This window comes from Betta splendens, chromosome 2, assembly GCF_900634795.4.
Source record: "Betta splendens chromosome 2, fBetSpl5.4, whole genome shotgun sequence".
NCBI classification, from domain to species: Eukaryota; Metazoa; Chordata; class Actinopteri; order Anabantiformes; family Osphronemidae; genus Betta; species Betta splendens.
This window is the reverse complement of record NC_040882.2, coordinates 7007474-7030623: the sequence shown is the minus strand read 5'-3', so window position 1 is coordinate 7030623 and position 23150 is coordinate 7007474. Positions and strand designations below refer to the sequence as shown.

The 23150-nt window shown below is 40.6% G+C and overlaps 1 protein-coding gene across 3 annotated transcripts in view; it reads left to right on the top strand.

Moving 5' to 3' along the window:
• The window catches only part of LOC114867345 (gamma-aminobutyric acid receptor subunit gamma-3-like), a 67405-nt gene that overhangs the window by 20042 nt on the left and 24213 nt on the right, over window positions 1–23150 (top strand). For all 3 annotated transcript variants that reach the window (XM_055504400.1, XM_055504401.1, XM_055504402.1), the window contains one exon: window positions 5963–6030. In XM_055504400.1, coding sequence (XP_055360375.1) covers window positions 5963–6030 — 68 coding nt within the window. The remainder of the gene's footprint in view (window positions 1–5962; window positions 6031–23150) is intronic.

Below are 23150 nucleotides of genomic sequence, written 5' to 3'. Positions count from 1 at the left end.
GAAACACAGTCGTGTCAAAGTCAGTGATGGGTCAACACTGTTTGTAGTGCTTACTGTATATAGGGGGACTGTCACAGGTGGGATGTTCTCTGGTCTCTGAATTTCCACAGAATCCGGAAATATTGTATTTTTGATGATTCCAAATCTTGACTCAAACGTCAGCAAAAAGCTAAAGTAGCATGCTAGTACCATTAAGCTTGGTATCCTTTAGCAGTTTTTTTGTGAATTTCATATGGTTGTTTTGTTGGTGTCAAAACAGTTTACTGAAATATTGTTTTACAACACTAAAGCTAATATTTACTGTACCAAGAGAGAAGAGGGCGGTAAAGACTTCAGTTTTAGCTTTAGATACCTGCAACTGTAATACAGTTCTGTTGGTTTTTTTTTTCATCATTGCTATTTTTCTGGAGTGTGGAGGCAAAGTGTGACAGCAATAAAGGACAGTTGCAAATTCACAGGCAAAGTTACAGCCACTGAAACTGAAATTTCCTCATCCCACAACATGCTTTTCAGAAGATGTTTTTGTGTTGCATAGTAGTTAGACACAAGCCTAGAATGTCTGCACTTTGCATTGTTTTTAACGATGCAGCGCGTCCTCTCCCTCCCCTCACCACTGAGTGTGGGGCTCAGCTCCTTGACACACACACACACATACAGTACAGTGCAGCAGGCAGCAGGCAGGACAGGGAACCTGGGTGAAGTGAGACGTTACAATGTTATTCGAGCTGACAGCATCGGTGCTTGTTACTGTACACCAGGCATGTGTTGGAGGCGGGGCTCTGGAGGCCCATGCCCCTGCCAATTTCTCAGACTAATCCAAGGTGTACCTCTTAACCTGATTTATACATCTCTTTGCCACTTTGTTTTAATACTGCTGTCTCAGCTCTATGGCATATGGGTGCAGTCTGCGCCATCTGTTTATGTTGTTAGTTTAATAAATTTTTGGAACACTTGAAAGGCATTTGTTAGTTAGCCTTAGATCTGTATTAATAAATGCTACGTTGCAGCTATTGATTATTTTAGCAGTGTTGTATTCTATTGATCATTCCCTCCATTAATGGGTGGAATAATTTCACAACTAATACATTATCTGTTATCTTATCTATTAATCTCTATTTTTAAGCATAGATAGATAGATACTTTGTTACTCTGTTACTGAAGATACTCTTCTCGCTGGCGATTATGTAGTGCAGTGGATGCAGCTTATCCAGTCGAGAGGAGTCCTTCACACCACTGCATAGAAGATAATAATCTTAGATTGTTTATATATAATGTTAGCATTCAATTGAAACAAGTGGACACTTCTAAATCGAAACAATAGCTAATGCATGTCTTTTATTCAGCACCCATGCTGAGGTAAATGCATTTTGCAGGACAGTGAGACCTAATCTCTTATGTATCTGACTGCAACAGCTCCCACTTAGGAAGAAACTTCTCACCTTTGCCTATTCCAGCAGCGTGCACAGCGCTACACCGCACACTCCCAGAACTGTGTTCTTTTTTTACAGTGCCTGTGTTAGTTGTCCAGTTAGTTAGTTAGTTAGTTTCCCATCCAGCTGTACACCCAGGTATTCTCCCTGTATGATTTGACCATCTCCACACGGTCATCGTTGATGGTTACAGGCCTGTGTCTCTTGAAATCCACCATCATCTCCGTGGTTTTGGTGGAATTTAGGTGCAGGTGGTTGAGGTTACACCAAGCCATTAAAGTCCTGAATCAGCTTTGTGTACCCTTCGTCCTTCTTCCTACCACTCATGCAGCCGATGATAGCTGTGTCATCAGCAAAATTTTGCACATGGCAGGATTCAGAGTTATATTGGAAGTCCGATGTGTACAGTGTGAATAGACTATAGAATATATAAAAAAATACATTTTTACATTTTACATTACATTTTTTTTATTTTACATTTTCAAAATATAAATACTTCAACCATTGTAGCAGATAATAAAGCTGTTGAGTTGTAAAACATTACCTTCAGACAAGACAGAACTTATATTTATTTTTCAAACTTTGGTCTGGAGGCTTTCAGCCTAGATCCTGAGGCTTTGACTTAATGCTTGTTGCAGTAGACTAGGTTGGTTCTACAGTAACTGCACTGGCTGAACGTGTCCTGTAGTTTCTTCTCTTCCACCGTTGCTATATTCTGTCATTGCAGCATGCTGTTCAACAGCTATAATAATAATGATAATTTGAGAAACAGTGGCGTGTACTGTATATACTTTACATATGTGGTTTAAATAAACCTTTGAGGCTATTTGAACTAATTACTTGAATAAAGCATTTTTACCAATTGAATTACTCCTGTTACTCAAGGAATCATTTCAGCCCCAGATTTATTTTATTCATTGAATAAATGTGAACTAGCCAACTAGAGAGCAGGTGACAGAGGATGAATAATGCATTGTGGTTTTCACACACAAATTGAACGCTGCCTCCGTCGGTCAAATGTTTACAGGATGTTTTAAAAGCGGTGTGATTAAATGTAAGAGTGAACAGTTGTTTACCATTGTTGGTGTGATGGAATCACTTCAGGCGTACGGCCTTAAGTCCCAAAATACTGTAGATGACTTTTAGCGAACAGGATGTGATTAATTACTTTACAACCCATTTATTTTGAAATTGAGACTGAAGATGTGACCTTAACCCTCGGGATAACATCTGACAGCCCACTGAGGCCTGCATGTGCTCTTAGCGTGGCGCTTCCTGGACACTGAGCATATGGGATTTGGATGGTCAGCTGGGATGTGTGCATCTGCATACACACATGTATACTGTATATGTGTGTGTTGCTGGGGCCGACAATGCGTAATGCGTTTGTCATGCTAGCCAGACCAAGCAGGAATAAAAGCTCTTTCCTCTTAATCAAGGGCCCACAGGGTATTCCGGTAATACAGATGGGGCCTGTCATGTTTTTCTAGAAATCAAGAAGAGCATGACGACGATAAGGAAGATAATACAAATTGATATTGGCATCTGTGATTTCTCTGCTTTTAGTAAAAAGTAGAAAACTGAGTTAGTAGATGGTTGGATGCAAAGAATTGTCTGTGTACCTTCCATATTTGTTAATATCATCATCATCGTCATTATTATCATCATAGCATCATGACTGCATATGCATCAACGGTAATATTAAGAGATGTCAGGTCCAGTTCCAGCAGAAATCTACCTGTGCTTTGTGAAACTTACACAGATTCAGAGTCATTCTGCACCTTATTTATCCTCCGTGCTGTAAATCTTCCCTTCAGGTTGTCCCAGTTTTCAAATGCTGCAGATCTGCTTAGCTGTAACAGATCCACTTCTCACCTCACGCTTCCTGTTTCGTGCTCTTTCAGTTTCCAATTTCTTCTACAAATATGACTTGCGGGAGGAAGCTCTGTCTGTCTCTCTCTCAGCCAGGTTTTCACCAGGCGCCTCACCCCTGTAGTCCAGTGACATGCATAGGAGGTGAACTGGTCTACATTCCTCAGATAGCTGAATCTTCTTTATCTCTGAGGCAGTCAAGAAAAGACGAGGATGCATGCTGAAATACATTCCACTTGTCTATAATTTTTACACACGCATGAACACATCAGTGATCAGATTTTGATTCCTGGTGTTTAATCTGCCTTTTTAGCGTAATAGTCATGTTATATTATAACCACAATTGTTGTACAATTGTCTAGGAAAGCCTTAGGCCAAAGGAGTACTGTGATAAAACACAGCTTTTAATTGCAGTGTGTATCAGCTGGTAGGTGCCACTGTATTAGTCCGCTCACCTCCTTTTGTGTTGGTACTTCCTTATTCTTATTGATTAACAGAACGGCTCAAAATAAAAATAACCCAAACTACTGTGCAGAAAAGTGTTTGTAGCCAATAAAAGTAGCAATCAGAAAATTTGCGTTTATGTGAATATAATAAACAATCATCATCAAATCATCAGCAGCCTAAATAGGATGTTTTAAGTTGTTTGTGTGTGTAATAACAGTGTCCTGTCCTTCTATTACAACGCAAACGCTGACACATGCAAAATATTAATAATGCCGTATGATAATAATGTAACTGTCAGGAAACATTGTGACTTCTCTGTAGACTGAATGGGATCAGGTTTTGTGGACAAGGCTGGAGCTAACGTCTGATTCCAGCCTCCGAGTCAGCAGTTGCGGGAAACCTTAATGTGGTCTGTGGTACTATATGATGCTGCTGTGCTGTTGCTAGCAGTATCAGTGTAGCAAGCCTTTAGTTTATATAAGAGTGTGATTTTGTTGCCAGCAAAGGAAATAGTTTAGTTTGACTCATCGTTTAGTTTTCCTCAAATGTTTGTAAAAACATTGGTCAAGTGCACCACCGTTCATGTTTCTGTGGTCCAGTCAGTACTTAAAGTTGTCATAGAAAAAGATCATTAAAGTCATCCTCTGGGGATGCTCAGTATTGACGAGTGCAATCATTCATCTAGTTGTTCGGATGTTTCAGGGAGAAGTCATAGTATGAGCTGAATCACAGACAAAAAAACCCTAATTTTAGAAGAGCAAGTGTATTGTTGCCCCTCATTGTCCAGTTGGTGGAGCAGAATATGCTGTTGGAAGTGAATCAACGCCTCCCAGCAGGCCTTCACCAACCAGAACTGTGTGCATCAGTGGCCCGGCACAGCAGGTTCCTGGGGACATAGTGTGCCTATGACCACACAGCACACAGACACGCAGCACTAATTATGTTACTCATCAACATCGTAGCGCACTCAGAGTCACTTGACAGAAGATACTGACGGTTTAACAATAAAGGCAATATTCAATAAACCATGAAGAACAAGTCAAATTAATGTTGGGTCATTGATTAATTATGTACCCCCCCCCCCCCCCCCCTCCAACATCACGAACATTAGATTACATACAAATGTCATGCATTTTGTGTTGTGTACAGGAGTAGCCTGGAGATGCAATTTACAATACAACAAAAGTAAAAACACTAACATTACTTTTTAAGAAACCTTCATTTCCTTGCTCTTGTTTGTGATTGCTGTAGGTGGATGTGCAAAATCGTCTTTCACAAAGACACCTTCCACACATTTCTGACAGCACATCACTTGGCAGAACGTGTCACCTTTGGCGCCCGAGACGACAGTAAACGGCGCTTTGCCGTTGCTCACTTGAAGCCAAGCCCGTTTTCCCCAGCGAGGCTGCCAACGAGGCATCCGATGCGATTGTCTGGAAAAATAATGCAACCCTGCTATTGCAGCGTCTCATAAGGGCAGACGCACGAGAGCTCTCACAAAGGCTCTGTGCTTAACCTCATAATGTGCGTTGCTGCCAAAACAGCTCAACCTGCATTTACGCTATTGTCTGAAAGGGCTTCGGCAGTTGTTGTTTTCAATAGCACTCAATGGGAGAAAATTGGGTTGTGAGGCATCTGCTGTGTGTGCGTGTGCGTGTGCGTGCGCGTGCGCGTGCGTGTGCGTGTGTGTGTGTGGCAGGATGGTGCTTTAACATCATAAAGTAAATATTTGGTGAAATGTTTTCACCAACATCAAACGTTCTCTTGTTCCCCCCCCCCACCCACATTTTACCAGCTTTTATATGAAATAAAAACCCCGGTTGCTGCATTTAGGTTATTTACCCTTCCACATTCCCAATATTCTCTCTTTTGCTTTCCTGCACCAACTTAGATTACGCCAAGCTAAATTAGCCAGGATCCTGCATACTGCATGGAAATGCAGTTAATTGCCATGGTAACAGTTCCAGGAAGCACAGTGGTGATTCCGTTTTGGATCAAATGTACCTGCAAAGGTGACACTGTGAATGATGATAACCGTTGTTTTTATTTTCAGTATTGATTTTATTTTTGTCCGTTGACACGCTACAGGCTCCAAGGCTAATTTCTGCAGGCTAAAGAACGAAATTGAATGATTGTGCGTATAAATCTCACACATCCAACCGACAACATGTGCAGCTGCCGTCACTCACTCTTCTTCCTTCTGGCTCTTGCAGTGAAACCGACTGTCATCGATGTGGGCATATATGTCAACAGTATCGGGCCCGTGTCATCCATCGATATGGTGAGTTAAAGCAACCTCTCTCTCGCCCGCTGCTCACCTGCACACACGCCGACAGATTAGTCTGTTGTCCAACATTAGCATCGTCCTATATGAGCGCTGCCATTTCTCATGCTGTATTTGGAGGTCATGTGCTCTACCCCAGCTGTAACTGTGGCCGATGGTGCCAGGAAAGACAGGTGTGGATGCTTTTGTTCATGCTGGGGCTCAGCGCCGATGATCCCCAGCTCAAATCAGTGAGCTTGAAAACCCTAGAAGCTATAGAAATTCTTCTATGAAAGCTTTTTGCTATCTATTTGTCTCTCTGTAAGGAGAGGGGACGCTGCTCACAGTGCTGTTTTCTTCCAGTTTATTCTTTATTTAGTAACTGGTTTCTTTGTGCCCAAATGGAATTTCCCAGGACAGTTTGCAGAAAAAGCCTAGAACATAAATTGATGCATATTCTGTTATATAAGGCCTGATCAGATGCCAGAAAAGATATGAAAAGCCTAAACTAAAGGCTTGATAATCAGTAATGAGACCAGACAACTAAAAGCATAAGCCGTGGTTGCAGTTGGCCTTGAGTGAAGTGTTGTAGACAAAATCGATGGAAGCTTTTATGTTTATAATTCAAAGGGCCTGTTCAGATGCCGTCAATAGGCCCACACATGTTATTTACTTTTCTGCTGGAACATTCTCACTCAAGACATCCTAAATGTATCGCTTTGCAAATATTAACTCTGCCAGGCAAAGTAATGAAAGCTTTCTGTCTTCTGAACACAGATTTCCAGATGTTGAGGTGGTTGCCTGGCAACATTATTTCCAGAAATAATAGCAAATTTGTTCTTTTAACTGTCAGCGCTATGTGCAAGTTCTTTTTTGGGGATTTGGATTAGATTTGAAGCAGTAGCAGTCGTCAGATGTTCAGGAATTTAATACTGTGACAGTGTCCAAAAAAGTTATAGTTACACAAAAAGGCTGACATTGATGGGATGAAACAATAAATAATGATGAATAGATTTACTTAATGTTTTGATGACTTTGGGTAGCTATGCAAATGTTTACTTCTTCTAAGGGGAAAATAATTTCATGTGGTTTTGTGCTGAAAATTAGAGTTACAAAATTGGAAACACATAGAAACCTGTACTGTACAGTATTTAATAGTTGTCCGTGAAAGAGCTTCTTGACTCTATAGTAGGTCAGCGGGACAAGACTGGGTATACTCAAGTTATTGTCCTCTGTGGAAGCACTGATTGGTTTCACCCTGTCAGGGCCAATGGACACTCACTGGTCAGTGGATTGTGAGTTTCCTGGGTGCCTCCGGGCTCGACAGGACAGGAATTAGTGCAAAGTCACAACTCTTTTATCTCTCACTCTGTCCGGCTCTGTCTTGTCAGAGGGAAAACAGGAAGCGTGGCCTAGTCCAAAGCTCTACATTCACAGTACATTGCACTTTTCCTCCCACTTGAGTCCAATTTATTATGTGTCCCGAGACCTCCGTTTAGCCGGTCGCTCCCACTGAATTTTGTATGTGTGCGTGTGTGTGGCTGGCACATGGAAAAACCAGGTCAAATCCGCAGGGTGTATTAGATTCATGAGCCATATTGATCACACACACACGCACACACACTGTGGCTGTCTCCAGTGCTATAACGTAGTCGGCAATTGAACTCCAGGAAGCTTCTCATCTTCCTTTGAACAAAACACATTATCTTTCCTCATTTTCTCTGATGGTAATGGGCACGAGCTGGGATGATGCAATGTCAAATGAAGCTGATAGTAATTTAGGACATACTGTGAAGAATGGCTAAGTGATTAAACAGCATTAGCGGCATTGAAGTCAAAGAAAAGTAGCTGGGCTTTTGTAGCCGGTGCTGGGAGAGTCAGATAACACAGCCTGTAAATTAACTGACAACGACGGACACAGTTTGACAACGACTCTATGTTATTGTCATCTACGCTTGAGCCAGCGAGTGGGCGGCATCTTGATTTTTACCGCTCCGGTTTTGAGCATGCCAGTGTGTAGCAGACATTATTAGTGTCATCTGCACTGTTTATGAAACAGATGCATCACATTAAACTAAGGGGAAGACTGTGATCCTCTGCTGATATCACTTAAACCACCAAAGAAACATGCAACACTAGTCAGGGCCTTGAATAAAGTGTGATCTGTGGTTTGTTTTGAAATTATGTTTTATTAGTTTAATTTTTATTTACTTAAAAGTACTTGAACTACTGTTCAACTACACCAAATTGGGATGTTCTTTGCTTTTTTGTCTTAAAATAAATCTCACTTGCTGCGATGATGTTGATGTCATGCAAGTGTTGTGACATTCTACCTGTAGATTAAGTGGTTATCAAGGTTTGATTTTCTAATAATAATTTTCTACTTTTTAAATGCCAGCGTGGAAATAAGAAAACCAGCCGTGGCGCGTCTCCTATTCTGTCTAATCAATGCTTATTAGCAGGGCAACCAATTACTATCTGTCCTTTTTCTACTAAATTGTGATCTGGAGGAAAGGTAATTAGAGTCTTTTTTTTTTCAGTGCAATGAAATCCTAAGAAAAATGGAAAGACTAAGCCAGCACGAAATCAATAATTGTAGCCTGCTTAGTATTGTTTAGACATTCAAATCCTAATACAGGTTGTTCCCCTGTGCCATCGAGCTCCATTGTTGTCCAGAACCATTAAAATACATCACACTGTCATTTGTTTCGAGTAAATCCCACATCAGCTGCTGTGATTAGAAAACCAACAAAGTTCCTTACAATTGTTCAGAAATTACATCGGGTTTTTTCCAGTATAAGAAGATGCTGCCGGATGTTTGCATGCCATTTTCTTACTGCAGCTGCTGGACACTGGCACAGACAAAATAATTAGATGTTCGTGCAAAGTTTTCGCTATCGCCTGACTGACGTGTCAAAGCAGATCATTTTCACCTATGTGGAGGTGTTGGCCTGCTATTTGTGGCACCATGACAGCTGTGTCACAACTCAGCGTTTTAATATTATTCACAGAGGAACTGTGCCATGTTTTTATATAGGTACCACTTAAGACTTGATTGGCCATTGTGTCGCTATGTTTGATCCCACATGGGCAATGTATGCAGTGCATTTTCTAGCAGATTAGGGAACTTTTTTTTCTCCTAGGACATAAAAGAGCTTTTTATGATTTATAAGATGTCTCAGAATCATTTCTTTACCAAGGCTAAGAACAGAGACAGACATTTTATACATTGAATAAAGCTTAATACAACTTAGATTACTCAGTATATCAAGCACAAATGGTACCGATGACACAGATTAGTGTCAGTTAAATACACACAGAGCTATTGGATTGCCTAAATTCATTCAGGTACTGTTTGGTCATCTGGCAAATTCTTTCATTTGTTCCTAACATGTTTTACTACCGCAGATCCACTTACAGGTGGATATTTTATAAACTTTGCAGGTAGTGCAATTTTATTGGCTTTGTACTGGTTTTATTACATGCAGAGTGTGGCGTCATGTGTAACAACGTACAGTCTATGAGCCTGAAATACCACCTCGACGTGAAGCCTTCAGCAGTGAACCCAGAGGTCGGAGCTGGCAGTGTGACATTCAGTAAAATGCCAAGAAGAACAAAAGCATATTGGGTCATATTTTTAATTGCTGACCATAATTGCTAACAATTTTGACATGAAAGATGATAAATTAATCAATGACAGTTGCCCACCGATTCACTGGCGTCAGCCAAAATGCATATGAAAAGACTATTAAAAATTATTTAAATTTGGAATTTATAAATCATTCTAAAGTTGTTTTTTCAAAATACTAATAGAAATTAGAGTATGCCTTTCAGATTATTTTTTCAGCAGAGACGTCTTGAGCTAATTCTAAGGTGTTTACTTTTTTTTTAATGTTTACTGCCAATCTTGGCACCTTTAAAATGGATCACATGAGCTTAAATAGATTTTTTCTTTACTGTTTTCTAATAGATTTGCTCCCTACATGCTGCTCGTGCTGCAGAACTCCTCGACACCTCAGCTTCAGGTTATACGTTTATACAATTGTGACAGAAAATATTTTTGGTTCTGACAAAGTCATTACAGTCACAGTTAGTGAAATGTTTAGCTCTGATGCTGTCGTCACATTTTTTGTTTACTTTTTAAATCTTTAAAGTAAAGCTCAGTTATAATACAGATTGTGGTTGCAGCTTTTAGCTGGAGCTGTACATCTCCTTTTTATTGCTAACGTGACAGTGTCACCTCTTGGTCGATCAGTATGGCTTCGGTTGGAGGATCATAGAACAATTTAATAACTCTCATAACCGTCTGTGCTCTAATTTGCTGTTTAGCTCCTCAGTTTAAAATGTACTGTTGAGACAGCCAGTTTAAAAATAACCAACGGAGTTAGTCATTTGTCCAGCGAGCAAAGCATTATATATGACAATCATCCATCCAAAATGTGACATCAGTTTTCCTGCCTGTGGGGCACATTTATTTATCCAGCCTGACTCCGCTGCTAATATGCTCATTTAACGTATCAAACGCTTCTAACAAATACCGTACGCTTATACTGAGCACAAAGCATATAGTACGTCTGCTGCCTGGATCATGCTAGATACTTCAAAACTACCTGTTGGTCAGATTAAGGTATTAACATTAATATGCATATAGGTCTTACTCCTCCAAGCTCGGGTCCTCTACCAGAGGCCTGGGAGCTTGAGGGTCCTGCACAGTATCTTAGCTGTTCCTAGGACTGCACTCTTCGGGACAGCGATCTCAGATGCCCTGGGATCTGCTGGAGCCACTCTCCCAGTTTGGGAGTTACAGCCCCCAGTGATCCTATCACCCTTCACATCTTCTCTATCTCTTCTCTCAGCTCTTGGTACTTCTCGATCTTCTCATGCCCCTTCTTCCTGATGTTGCTCTCACCTGGAATTGCTACATCTATCACTACAGCCTTTTTCTCTTGTTTGTCCACCACTACTATTTCGGGTTGGTTGGCCATTACCAGTTTGTCAGTCTGAAGGTCCCACAGGATCTTAGCTCTGTCATTCTCAACCACCTTTGGAGGGGTGTCCCATTTGGACTTTGGGACTTCCAGCCTGTACTTAGCACAGATGTCGCTGTACACTATGCCGGCCACTTGGTTATCGCGTTCCATGTATGCCCTGCCTGCTAGCATCTTGCATCTCGATGTTATGTGCTACCTTGTTTCAGAGGCATCTTTGCACAGCCTGCACCTGGGGTCCTGCCTGGTGTGGTAGAGTCCAGCCTCTATTGATCTGGTACTCAGAGCCTGCTCCTGTGCTGCTAGGATTAGTGCCTTCGTGCTGTCTTTTAGTCCAGCTTTGTCCAGCCACTGGTAGGATTTGTCAACATCAGCCACTTCTTCTATCTACCGGTGGTACATACTGTACCATGAACGGGTTTGTCCTTCCCTTAGGGTTCCTCCTCTTCCTTTCCCTCTTCCTCTGGTTTCTGCTGCCTGAGGTATTTACTGAGCACATCATCTGTTTGGGCCATTTTTCTGATGTATTCATGTACATGTATCTTGGTTGTTTCATCCTGGATAGTGGCTTTGACACTCACTAATCCTCTGCCTCCTTCCTTCCGCTTAGCGCACAGTCTCAGGGTGCTGGATTTGGGTTGAAGCCCTCCGTGCATTGTAAGGAGCTTCCTTGTCTTGATGTCAGTGGCTTCCATCTTCTCTTTTGGCCAGCTTATTATGCCAGCAGGGAACTTGATGACTGCAGGGGGCGTAGATGGTGATTGTCCGAACTTTGTTCTTCCCATTTAGCTGACTTGTCAGGACTTGCCTTACTCTTTGGATGTACTTGGTGGTTACCATTTGCCTGTGGGATTTCAAGGTATTTGTAGCTATCCTCCACATTTGTTGTCTTGCCCTCTGGTAGTTCTATCCCCTCAGTTCTGAGTACTTTTCCTCTCCTTGCTACTATCCGACCACAGTTATATAGCCCGAATGACATTCCGATGTCTTGGCTGTATATCCTGCTGGTACAGTATGTATCAGCGAGTCGATATCTTGTTCGCTCTTGGCATACAGCTTGATGTTATCCAAGTTGAGGAGGTGCATGATGGTTGTGCTATTCCGTAGCTGTAACCAGTCTTGGTGATGATCTGGCTGAGGGGGTTTAGGCTGTTTGTCACCCTGTAATCTCCAGTACAAGAGACCAGGTCGGCCTCACACTTTAAAGTGGTTAATCTGTTAGCTTGTGGTGTGACAACACAGGTTTCTAACTTAGGCCGAAGCGGAAGGAATTTATCCAGCTAATTCACTGCTTTTAATCCTCATGTCCACCTTGCTTCACACTCAATAGCACCTGAACAGACCAGAAGATTATAGATACTAAGCAGTTACATGAGTTATAGCCGCTTCCTTTTTATATGTAACAGTTGTTGTGGTTGCTGGAAATGATTTTGGCAGTAAGTATACTTTTACCACACAGGATGTGTTGATTTACGGGTCTGGACTAAACCGACATAAGTCTTCTTCATGCAGCCTGGCTTAGTCACACGATCTGGTGCTTTTTGCATCGAGGAGAGGCTACAAGTTCATTAAAAGAAACCCTTATTCAGATAAAATTAATGAGAAGCTGTTACTTTAACTGCAAAGCTGGTGCTTTATTTAGCCAAAAGCATAAGCTAACAGCAAGTAATAAAAATAATTATTATCTATTATTAAATACAGTCAATAAGACGTTGTTCATTCATTTCTACTGCTAGTCTACTCACATACCCTTTGTTTCTGGAAGTTCAAGGCTGGCTGGAGAGTTGACGAGTCAAAGATGAGACGATCTCGGCTCTGAACTTGATTTTCTCCATGATGCTTCATCCTGCCTGAATGAAGGCCCTGAGCTGCTCGGAGGCAGCTGTTTCCTCTAAAGATTTCCTCCTTTCTTTGTTCCTCAGTTTTCGTCCAGGCTCTTAGTGTCCCCTCTGCCTTGTGTTTTATTACCAACCAGCCAAAGCCCATTTCCTGCCTATGTCATGCTTAGTTTAACTTTTTTAGCATCACCCTATACACGTTCCCTCATCTAATTGGTCAAATTACAGCGTAATCAACATAAACATCACCAATGACAACACATGATGTACATGTGAACAGGCATGTTCTAATCCTTGCCTCACAAAATTTAGTTTGCACACAACATTATAAAACTGTAGCTTGAGCACACAAGATTGCAATACCTGCACCCGACTCCTGCACTCAAACATTAAACTTTATTTCACCCTGATTACAAGTGCACCAAATGTTTTAGAACATGTATTAACAATGACCAGTTTATCATTTAAACATAATCACACTGCTGGAATATTAAAAATCATCTGAATCATCAAACATCATACTATCATCTGTATAATCTGACTGTTTGCTCTTGCCTGTGTTGAAATTTACTATTACCATCGATGTCCGTTCCTCTGGGCTCTTTGACATGTAGAACAGGAAGCAAGGCCAGAGCATCTCCTTGGTGTTAACTTGGGCAATCGGCTTGAAGTTGGCCTCTAGGGTTGTTTTTCATTTCCTCATTGAGTTGTGGATGAGGTTTCTTAGAGTCTTGTTGATCTTGTTTAATTCCAAGCATTCCATGATCCATGTGTGAGGCATTGAGTCATAGGCGTTCTTGTAGTCAATCTAGGTAGTGCATACTGTAGGTTGGTATGTCTGGTCTTACTGTCTCGGGTGACTGCTTTGTCTACCAGTAGCTGGTGTTTTGCCCCTCTGGCGTTACTGCCAATTCCCTTCTGGGCACTGCTCATGTATTGATCTATGTGCCTGCTCATCTTAGCTGCTATGATGCCTGACAGGAGCTTCCATGTTGTGCAGAGGCAGGTTATTGTGCAGTAGTTGGATAGGACTGCTTCCTTCTGGGGCTCAGGACTGTTTAGCCTTCCGTTAACCATTTAGTGTAAGTTCTATCCCCTAGTAGCTTATTCATTTGTGCCACCAGGTGCTCATTGACTGTGGTTATCTTCTTTAACCACCAGACATGGATCATGTCAGGGCCTGGTGGCGTCCAGTTCTTTATACCTGACACCCTCTCTTGGATGTCTGCCATTGTGGTGGTTACTGGATCTTGTTCAGGAGTGATACATATCTTTTACAGTACGCACACAAATTACAAGAAGTTGTACGCGTAACTTTTTTCTATCTTTTATTTATTGTGCCTGCCAGCCACCAATAAATACCAGTATTTATTATAACATTTTGTTGATTTAATGTGAAAGTTGCAGCTGTTCTTGTGAAATCAGAGGTATGGGCAAAATCCATCACAGTCTTACAGTAAGTTGTCAGTTTTCCTGGCCTGAATATCACATTTTGTATGCTGCAGCTTTTCTGAAAGAGTGCCTAATGCAGTGTTATCTTTCTATGCAGTCACTGTTTTGCCTGTGCCCCCCATGCCCACATATCCATTTAAATAATTGACATGCTTTTAGTTGACTCTTTTAGATTTACTTATTACAGACTTACAGACTTATTACAGACTGAAAAATCTGTCATTTTCTATACTTTAAAAAGGGGAAATCACCAACCTAATACCTGAATATGCTTTATGTCTCTCATACAATCACAGTTAGGTGTTTTTTCCTTTTAACATGTCAGTTTAGCGCAATCTCTGGTGAGAAGGAAGGGATTGATACATCCAATACATTCTGCCATCTACAGTACATTAGAGCAGACAAACGTGTTTACATGACTAATCTTTGAAAAGCTGTCATTTCAAGTCTAAAAAATGTCCTCATTTGACAGATTCAATATTTCCAAGCAGTTGTATTTGCGTTTCTGTGTGTGTGCACTTGTGTGTGTATATGCACACACCCTGTCTGTGTGTGTTTGTGCAGTGTTGTGAGTGTCAGAAGATTTTCTTTGTGCCGTTTATTGTTATCATTGGACAGATGAAGCCACTGAAGTTCAAGTTCTGTATGAGTGATTCCAGACACTTCTCAGCTCCTTGTCCCACGCCTTTGATCGCTTCTATTTACTGAGATCTCTTTTTATTCAGGTTTTATTTTGCGCTGTTGGCAGAGACTCAGCTGACAATGACAAAAACTTTATTGTTTCCGCAAATCCTTAGTCGTCCAGGTATGACATCAAGGTTGTTGCCTGAAAAGAAAAGCTATTGAAATTAGCCGACACTCAAGGACTGGCAATGCATTTGACAGCAAACGCATTTATCATCCCATAATTAAAAGAAGAAGCGAGACAAAGAGAAGGGACAGCGAGTCACAGGGAGAGGATTATTATTCTCATTGGCACGCTATGCGTCTAGCGCAGCCCTCAGTCATCTTACCATACAGGCTCCGCATCTATTAGTCAGCGTGCACATTTCAAAGATGTCATTACTGACCCAACGCACAAAGCAGGTCAGACAATAGAGCGGAGCCGTGCTTTCAAATTGCTGTGATTGACTGGTGTCAATGCGTGGCGCATTTTTAATTTGTTTATATTGAGCTTTCGCTGGTGAGAGAGCGGTAAACACCGTGGTTATTTCTGACGGTCCCTTGGCGTTCTGAGTGTTGGGACAAGAGCAACACAGGAAGAGTTTTTAATGGTTTGCTGCAAAGAAGAGCTTTGGACAAGCTGATAACGCTCCAGCCACAAAACAGGATCATTTTTTATGAAATTTTGCACAGATTTTTAAAAATCTAGATATTTTCCTAACATGCTTGAGGTGTTTTGGTCCAGTATCTGGACATGTGCCAAACGTCTGCTTTACTGTTGAAAACAGCTAAATGCTTTGTTTGACTCACAAGCCAACTCAACAGTAGGGGCAAGTAAATAATATTGTCTTCTTTTCTCCTTCAAGTATTGCATCTTGTGTTCTGCAGTGGGTAAATGGTGTTAGAGTGAAAGAGGTGGCACCACAGCAGTCATTCTTTGCGTGTTGTTACCTACAGGCAAGAGTATATATTTAGGATGATAGCCTCTTGTATTTTATGCTTAGCCTTTATTTTGTTTGTCCAACAAAGTGACCCAACCTGTACATAAACCATGTCAGTAAGGGAGAACATGTGCATACACGCATCAGGGGATGGACGCTCTAAATAATTGAGTCTATAGAGATTGAAGACCATGATGTGTGTAGACCTACTCTGCAAAGAGGAGTGAAGCTATTTTTGTGGCGCTTACTGCCAACAAACACAAACAACTGACCGACAGCAACACACACACACACACACACACACACACACACACACTGACTATCTGATTACCTAGGATACGTAAATCCGCACATAGAGGCAGCATCGGGGCCCTGGTACACTGTTCTTTCCTCCCTATTCCTTTCCTTTCATTTCCGTTCAACATTTCCTGCTCATTTTTGCTTTATGGACGGTTGATAATGTTTGTGAGTCACCGTTGGGTTACTGAGCAGAGCCTAGTCTTAAAGAATGTGTTCAATTCCAGGGTCGATTTAAATTTACAATGAATGGAATGAATTCAACCTTTGTTTATTCACATAAAGACATTTTACTGGTGCCCAAAAATGCTTACAAACCTTTAAAATATGTGAGCATTATGATGTCGACCTAAAATCTAAAGATTTGATAATAGCACAACGTTAATATTTATCTACAGCATCAAACTGCATGGCGCCCTTTCCCTTGAATTCACAGCACAGAGGAAGATTTAAGTAGGCACCAGGCATGGAGAAAGCAGACATCATGGTGGAACAACAGGTTTAGACGGACCTGTGAACACGAGAACAGGCAGCAGGAGGATCGAGCTAACGTGGGGAGACACACTGGGGGCAAAGCTGCAGTGCACAAAATCATGGGGATACAGATACAGGAACTTCGCTTAATATTAACGTCAGCCGTCAGGATGGGGAGACATGTTGATTTGTGATACAAGGCAAATGTTTCTGTGCTTTGTTTCCCGGGCTTGGCATGGCTGATGCTATTACAGAGCGTGGACGATGTACCAAATCTGTCTTGGCAAGTGGGGAGGGGCTAAATAGTCAAACCAGATGAAAATTTGCTAAAAACCCTTGATGATGACTAATTGTATAGTGTATATGAATGCAAATCACTAGATTAAATCATGCCGGAAAAGTATATCTGTAAGTGCATAGATAGATCACTACTAAATAGAGAAGATATAGGGAAAATTTATGCAGAGCTGCGATGACGGCATCCTTCTTAAAGCTCAGTCTGTGCTGGTCACAGCAGGGGGCTGACTCTGGCTGACACTCAGGTTTTGCTTTACCATATGCTGAGATTCAATGAACATTTCAAGTGAGAAACATCAGTACAAATCAGTTTGTGATGTCCAAAGGAAGCGTAGGCCATCCCTTAATCAAGCCATCTCAAAGTATCGGAGCGTAATCATTTTACCATCACTGAGAGCATACATCAATTCAGGACACAGGCGAGGAGTTTCAAGATGTGATGTCCATGTTTTGGCCTGATGATAATATACAGAGACATTGAGCCCTGGGGGTTTGGCAATATTTCAGAATCTGATTCTGTTTCTTTTTGAGGAAAATAAAGAACTGTTTTTGATTTTCTTTTATTATCATCAGCCGTGATTTCCACCAGTCTAGCTGGCAAAACAATGGCTGCCTCTAAGAAGACAACAATCTGAGCAGTGCTGTGTTTTGTTGGTATGATTCTGAGGAAGCCAACTACTGAGATCCTTTGTAGAGCACAGGATTAAGCTCTTTCCAGATGTCAAAAGTCACTTTAAAGTGCCTTTTAATGTAGTCTCAGCGTGTGGGCGTGCATGTTAAAGTGCGTTTGTATGCCGCTTTGTGTGTTTCTGGTTTTTCTGTGCTTGACCTTCAGTAATTCAGTGTGATACATTGAGGTACTGGCAGAGTGGGGCTGAACATTCATAAAGGTTATGGGATTGCAGCACAGAAGGTTTCTATTCTTTCCCTATTCCACCGAGGAAACATTAAGATGGCTTTGTGACCTAATTGAGACTGAAACGGCTTTCACTGTTTCTTCTTGATGTTTGAGCCTTTCGATTTGAAATTAACTTTATGTTCATTCCTTCCAAAATTGTAAAACAAGACTTAAACAGCGAAGCAGTAAATCATTTAGTGCTAGAGGAAGAAGTGAGACCCCTCCTTTATCTCATTTTAGAAGCTCCGCCACATCTGGCTACACTATTTTTCCCAGCCTTCTCCTTGTGTAGACATTCCCTCCTACTGTGGATATGTGGTGTCCCAAATAGCTTTGGTAACCTTTTCCAGACTGATTGATGTAGCTTTTTGGTTTCTACTGCACTGGGTAAATATTTTTAGTATTAGATCCCATTTTAGTATAAATATATGTATGTGTAAAGTATTGTCTTAAGTATTTTATGTTTCTGTAGATCTGTTTTCTGTGGTGTCATATTTTAGTTTTTCATGTATTTTAAGCTGTTTAATATAAGTTAAACTCAAAACAAGAAAAAAAAAATAATGGAGGGTTTTTTATCACCACGCAGCACTGAATGTACAACAGAGCCTAGACACATACTCAGTGTAAGGAGGAAAGAGGCCATTGCCAAGTGTGGTAAAAAAAAAAAAAAGTGATGAGAACAGGTGGAGTTTAGACGATCATCAATCACCCCCCCCCCCCCCCCCCTCCTCCCACCACCCCCTTATTAGACTCCTTAATCTACTGTTTCTTCTGTAATCTAATTGCTGTTCTTCATCTGCTTGTTTCTCCTCAGAATGAGTTGTTGGAGTGCAGCGTTTTCATCTGTTTGTTTAATGTATCTGCTTGAGAGAAACGCTTTCTTAGATCTACACATGTAGAAAACCTCGCTCTGCTGAAGCACTGTCTGTGGGCTTACATGCACAGAGGACTATAGTAAACAGTTGTTAGGTCTGCCATAGTCCTCTGTTGTTAGGTTGTTAAGTTTGCTATGCTCTTGTCCTGCTTTTACATGGTAACACTAGATAATTAGGACAAAAATAGTGTTGTTGTGTGTAAGTGCTGCTCAGTGTTGAGTTGGATCATTAGTTGTGCAAGTATTTAGAATTTCAATTGTTTCACCAGTTAAGTTGTTGAATGCTATGACAAATGTAACTGTATCATGTTAATTTGGGCAGTTTCAGAAGAGCATGTGTTATTTTTATGCGCTTTTTTTATTTATAGTACATTGTTTTCAATGTGCTTGTTTTTCTATTCATACAGATTTCACCTAGTGGCGTCATGTCAGCGTGAGTCTTTTGTTGCAGGACGTTCTGGACAGGATTTACACAAACACAGTCATTAACCTCAGCATGAACAAAATGCAGACTAACTGCCGCCTGGTAGAGGTTTGTTCTCCCGCTAAGCATTAGTCATGGAAACGCGTTCAGTATTTTAATGGAGCTCAGTGGGGCCGTATTAGACGTTGTCTGTTTGTTCATTTCAGGTTAGAGTGGCTGATGATTCCAGGTTTTGTTTTGTTAAACCTACTGACTCACTAATTAACAGCTAGTTCTTGTCGTTGTGCCAGGTAGTATGAATGTGAATCTAGAATGCGAATATTAAGGCTTAATCCTATGCACATGTTTTGGGCATGTGTAAGGTTTCAAGTTAGTTTTACAATGTCTAAGATCTGCAGGTGTTGCTTATCCAAGGCTACTTATTTTGAACTATTAACCTTGACCTGAGATTGTGCTTATTTTAATTCTCTATACATATATGTTTTCTGGGCCAAACCCCAATTCAGTGATTGATAGTGGCAGCTTTTCATCATATCTATTCTGTAGGAATCTGGTATCCAGTGTCATGAGTTTAGAGGTGAGTTTAGAGGTGAGGTATTGTCCTCTGGTCTCTCAGTCTTACTTAATTCTCAAGCAGCAGTATTCTGAATGAGCTGTGGCCGCCTAATGATCTCTTTTTTTAGAAGAGAGACCATTAAAGACGTCCACCCTGCTGGAAATAAAAGCATGGAGGAGAAACTAAGCTACTGTAAGATGGTAAAAGGCTGTTAGTTATTGCTCTCATTAGACTGGTGGAGGTCAGATTTAAACTTATAAATATGCTAATCTCTTTATACCTAGACCTGAAGACCTTCCATTAGGTTCTTTACTGGTAATAATTACCTTATGTTCATGCCTGAAACAATAATTTTGTTTGCTGTTGCTATTAATTGTGCCTTCAGAGACACAGTATATAAGGAAAAAACTAAATGAATACACTGTTTTATCTTTCAACTATGAAGTAGTGGTTGACTAGTTCTAATATCCATGTTTTTATTTAACAAATATAAAATTACAAATTTTGATTTTTATTTTTTTAGAATACAATTTTCCTTTAATCAACACTGTTTGAATTGTAATGTGTCTATATTGATGTGATGATAACAGTAATTTCAGTGATGATAAGATGATGGTGATATTTGATGTGAAACAGCAGCATTCGTGTCTGAGACATTTCTGTTTTATGCTAAGGTCTGAGTTCACATACTTGGGGTTTTTATTTATTTATTATTTAGCAAATTGCTTGTCTGTGAGTTAGACAAAGAGGGACAGGTGTTGATTGAGGCACAGTCCACACACTCAGTGAAGCGCAGACAATTTGTGTGGGATTCCATTTTGTGCGTCTTGCCACCTCTCACACAACTTAGGTATGCAAATTATTTCCTTTTGTTTGCTTCAAAGTGTCGCTCTTATAAATGAACGAGAGGGCAATATTTAGGCACCCGTATCTGCTGGTTCTGCACTGTTCTTCATGTGACAGAAGTTCAAGATCTCCCCTGAGCGGTGGTTTACCCATACTATATTCCTGCCTGTCACTGAGAGGCTGCCTGTGGGGCAATGTGGTCGCAATGCATTTTGGGTAAGTGTGTTTAATTGGTGAGGGGAGGAGAGTGAGAAGACTCAGGATAAAGTTGCATATTTAAACATAGTTTATTATTATTTAATATGTGACTGAAAGCAGGCAGATGACTTGGAGAAATCAAATTTCCCTCATGTTTATCTTTTCTCTTCTTCTTGAGGGATTAAATGTGGTCCAGCCAACAATTTGCCAAGGTCTGGAAGATATGAATATTTTACTTATAAATATTTATAGCACCTATGCAGCGTTGGTTTTGCCTGAAGAAATACATTAGTTAGTGCTTACGTTTGAGAATCCCATCGCATTAAAAGAAGGTAATGTAATAAAAGTGCTAGTGTTCAGTGCTAGTGCTTTTTAGCAGAGTATTAAATAAAAATATCAGTACCTGTTACGTATCCTTGGTAGTTTCCACAGGCTTTTCCGTTTAGTCTGCACAAAGCCCTAAAACCTGTATTAACCTTGAAGGCGAAACACGGCGTGAAAGCCCAAATTCAAAGCCCCTTTTGCTGCTTGTTCAGCTGTATAGAACATGAAAAAAGAAAAGTACTGGAGGCACGTCGGTCTTTAAGGTAAACAATTTTAGTTTCAGTTAATATTCTTGTTGAAGTACTAGACCAGCTAAAAGTGGAAGTTAAACCTGGAGGCGTCTATTGCAGTGTATAAGCTGGTTGCACCTGTCATTCTATTGAACCTCCACTGTCTGAGTGTGAAGCGTAAACAGCAGTCACCTGCAGACAGTAACTGACAGCAGTCAGTGCTACTGTATAAATACACTCTCAGACAAACGCGATGATGCCTTTGCACGAAAAAATGTAAAAAACGAAACTTGTCTTTTAAATAGTAAGAAATGACAAACTGCAGAAATAAAGAAAAATATAGAAAAACTTTCGTAGAACATATAAAATGTTTCTACAAATGACAGTAAACAAAATAGAATGATTGAATTTTACCTCAATTTGATGCACACTCTTTAAAGCATCCAGGGTAAACATGTCATTTCTGAAGATTTCAAACAGGCTTCGGCTCCTTCCAACAGGTAGTTAGCTCCAGTACGCTTGAGCAAACTGCTCTGTGTTTAAAAGATACCTTCTCCTCACCGTGTTTTTTCTGCTCTTTCCAAAGATGTTTGATGGGTTTCAGATTAGGGGTCATGGAGGCCAGAATAGTCCTGGTGGCTTCATCTGTAATTTAGGCCAATATCCTGTTGGAGAATCCTTTGACCTGAGACTGCAAAAGAGCTGAATGTTCCCCTCTGTTCAGAGTTGTGTTTAAAGCTGCAAGGAGACACATCACTGAATCAAATTCAAACTTCACATTGGATACAGTGTGGTGTTTTTTCCCCTTTTTGACCTGCTAAAAAGGTGAAGTTTAGTCTCATCTGCCAAAAAGTTGGACACAGTCCCTTGGAGAATGATACGATTATTGGCTTCAACAAGCTTAACTCTTTTATTACAAACCAAAAGTGTTTCCCTGTACAACAGTACTTGGAATCAACGTGAAGCAAACCCTGACACACATTCAGTGGGTTTTCCGCTTTTTTTTTTTTTTTTTTAATTCTCCAAGTTTATACCCCACAGTCACTAATGAATGTTAATCAGCAGTAATTGAAAGATGGCTCAATGTAGCGACCTTTTTTATTGAATGTTTGTAGTTTCAATTGTGCCTCGTGGAGTTTAAAGATTGCTTCCCTACTATGGGAGAGTTGTAAAGATAGTTTATCTTCCCGCTCGGGAAACATATTTTGCTACATGAATGCAGAGGATGTGGGTAAGTGACATGTGTAATTGGTGGGGAGCAGAAATGATGGAGCTGGATAAGGAGAAGCCATTTGCGCTGTAGCTGCTATGTCAAACTAATTAATTTTAGTCAGATGTGCTTCGCTGTCAACATCCTTTGGCTTTAATAATGGATTTGATATCATCACATTGCGAGTGCTCGTGACATTCAAAGACAACAGAACTGCTGATGGTCACCCACGCTTTGCTGTATTTTCTGATATGAACAACACCACACGTGGTCTCAATTTGTACAAAACACAATATTAACGCAAAACGTTATGTCCAGAACCTGTTTTGATTTCACTGCTACAATTCATTTATTTTCTACAACTTGACGCAACATAATTAATTTTTGATCATGTGAAAGTTTCCTAGAACTTCCTGTGCTCACTGCCTGTTGTTTAAAACTTCTGAGACAGGAGAGAAATATCACATTCTGAATATTTAAATGTGTAAAATAAAATATTTATATCCTAAATAATGAACTCCTACTTTTTACGTTCTGCCAGCACAGGAATGCGAGGGGAAGTCACCCTTGATTATCTCACCTGCGAATCTTTGCTTCATTGTTTCTTGTAAATAGCCGTGAGTAATGG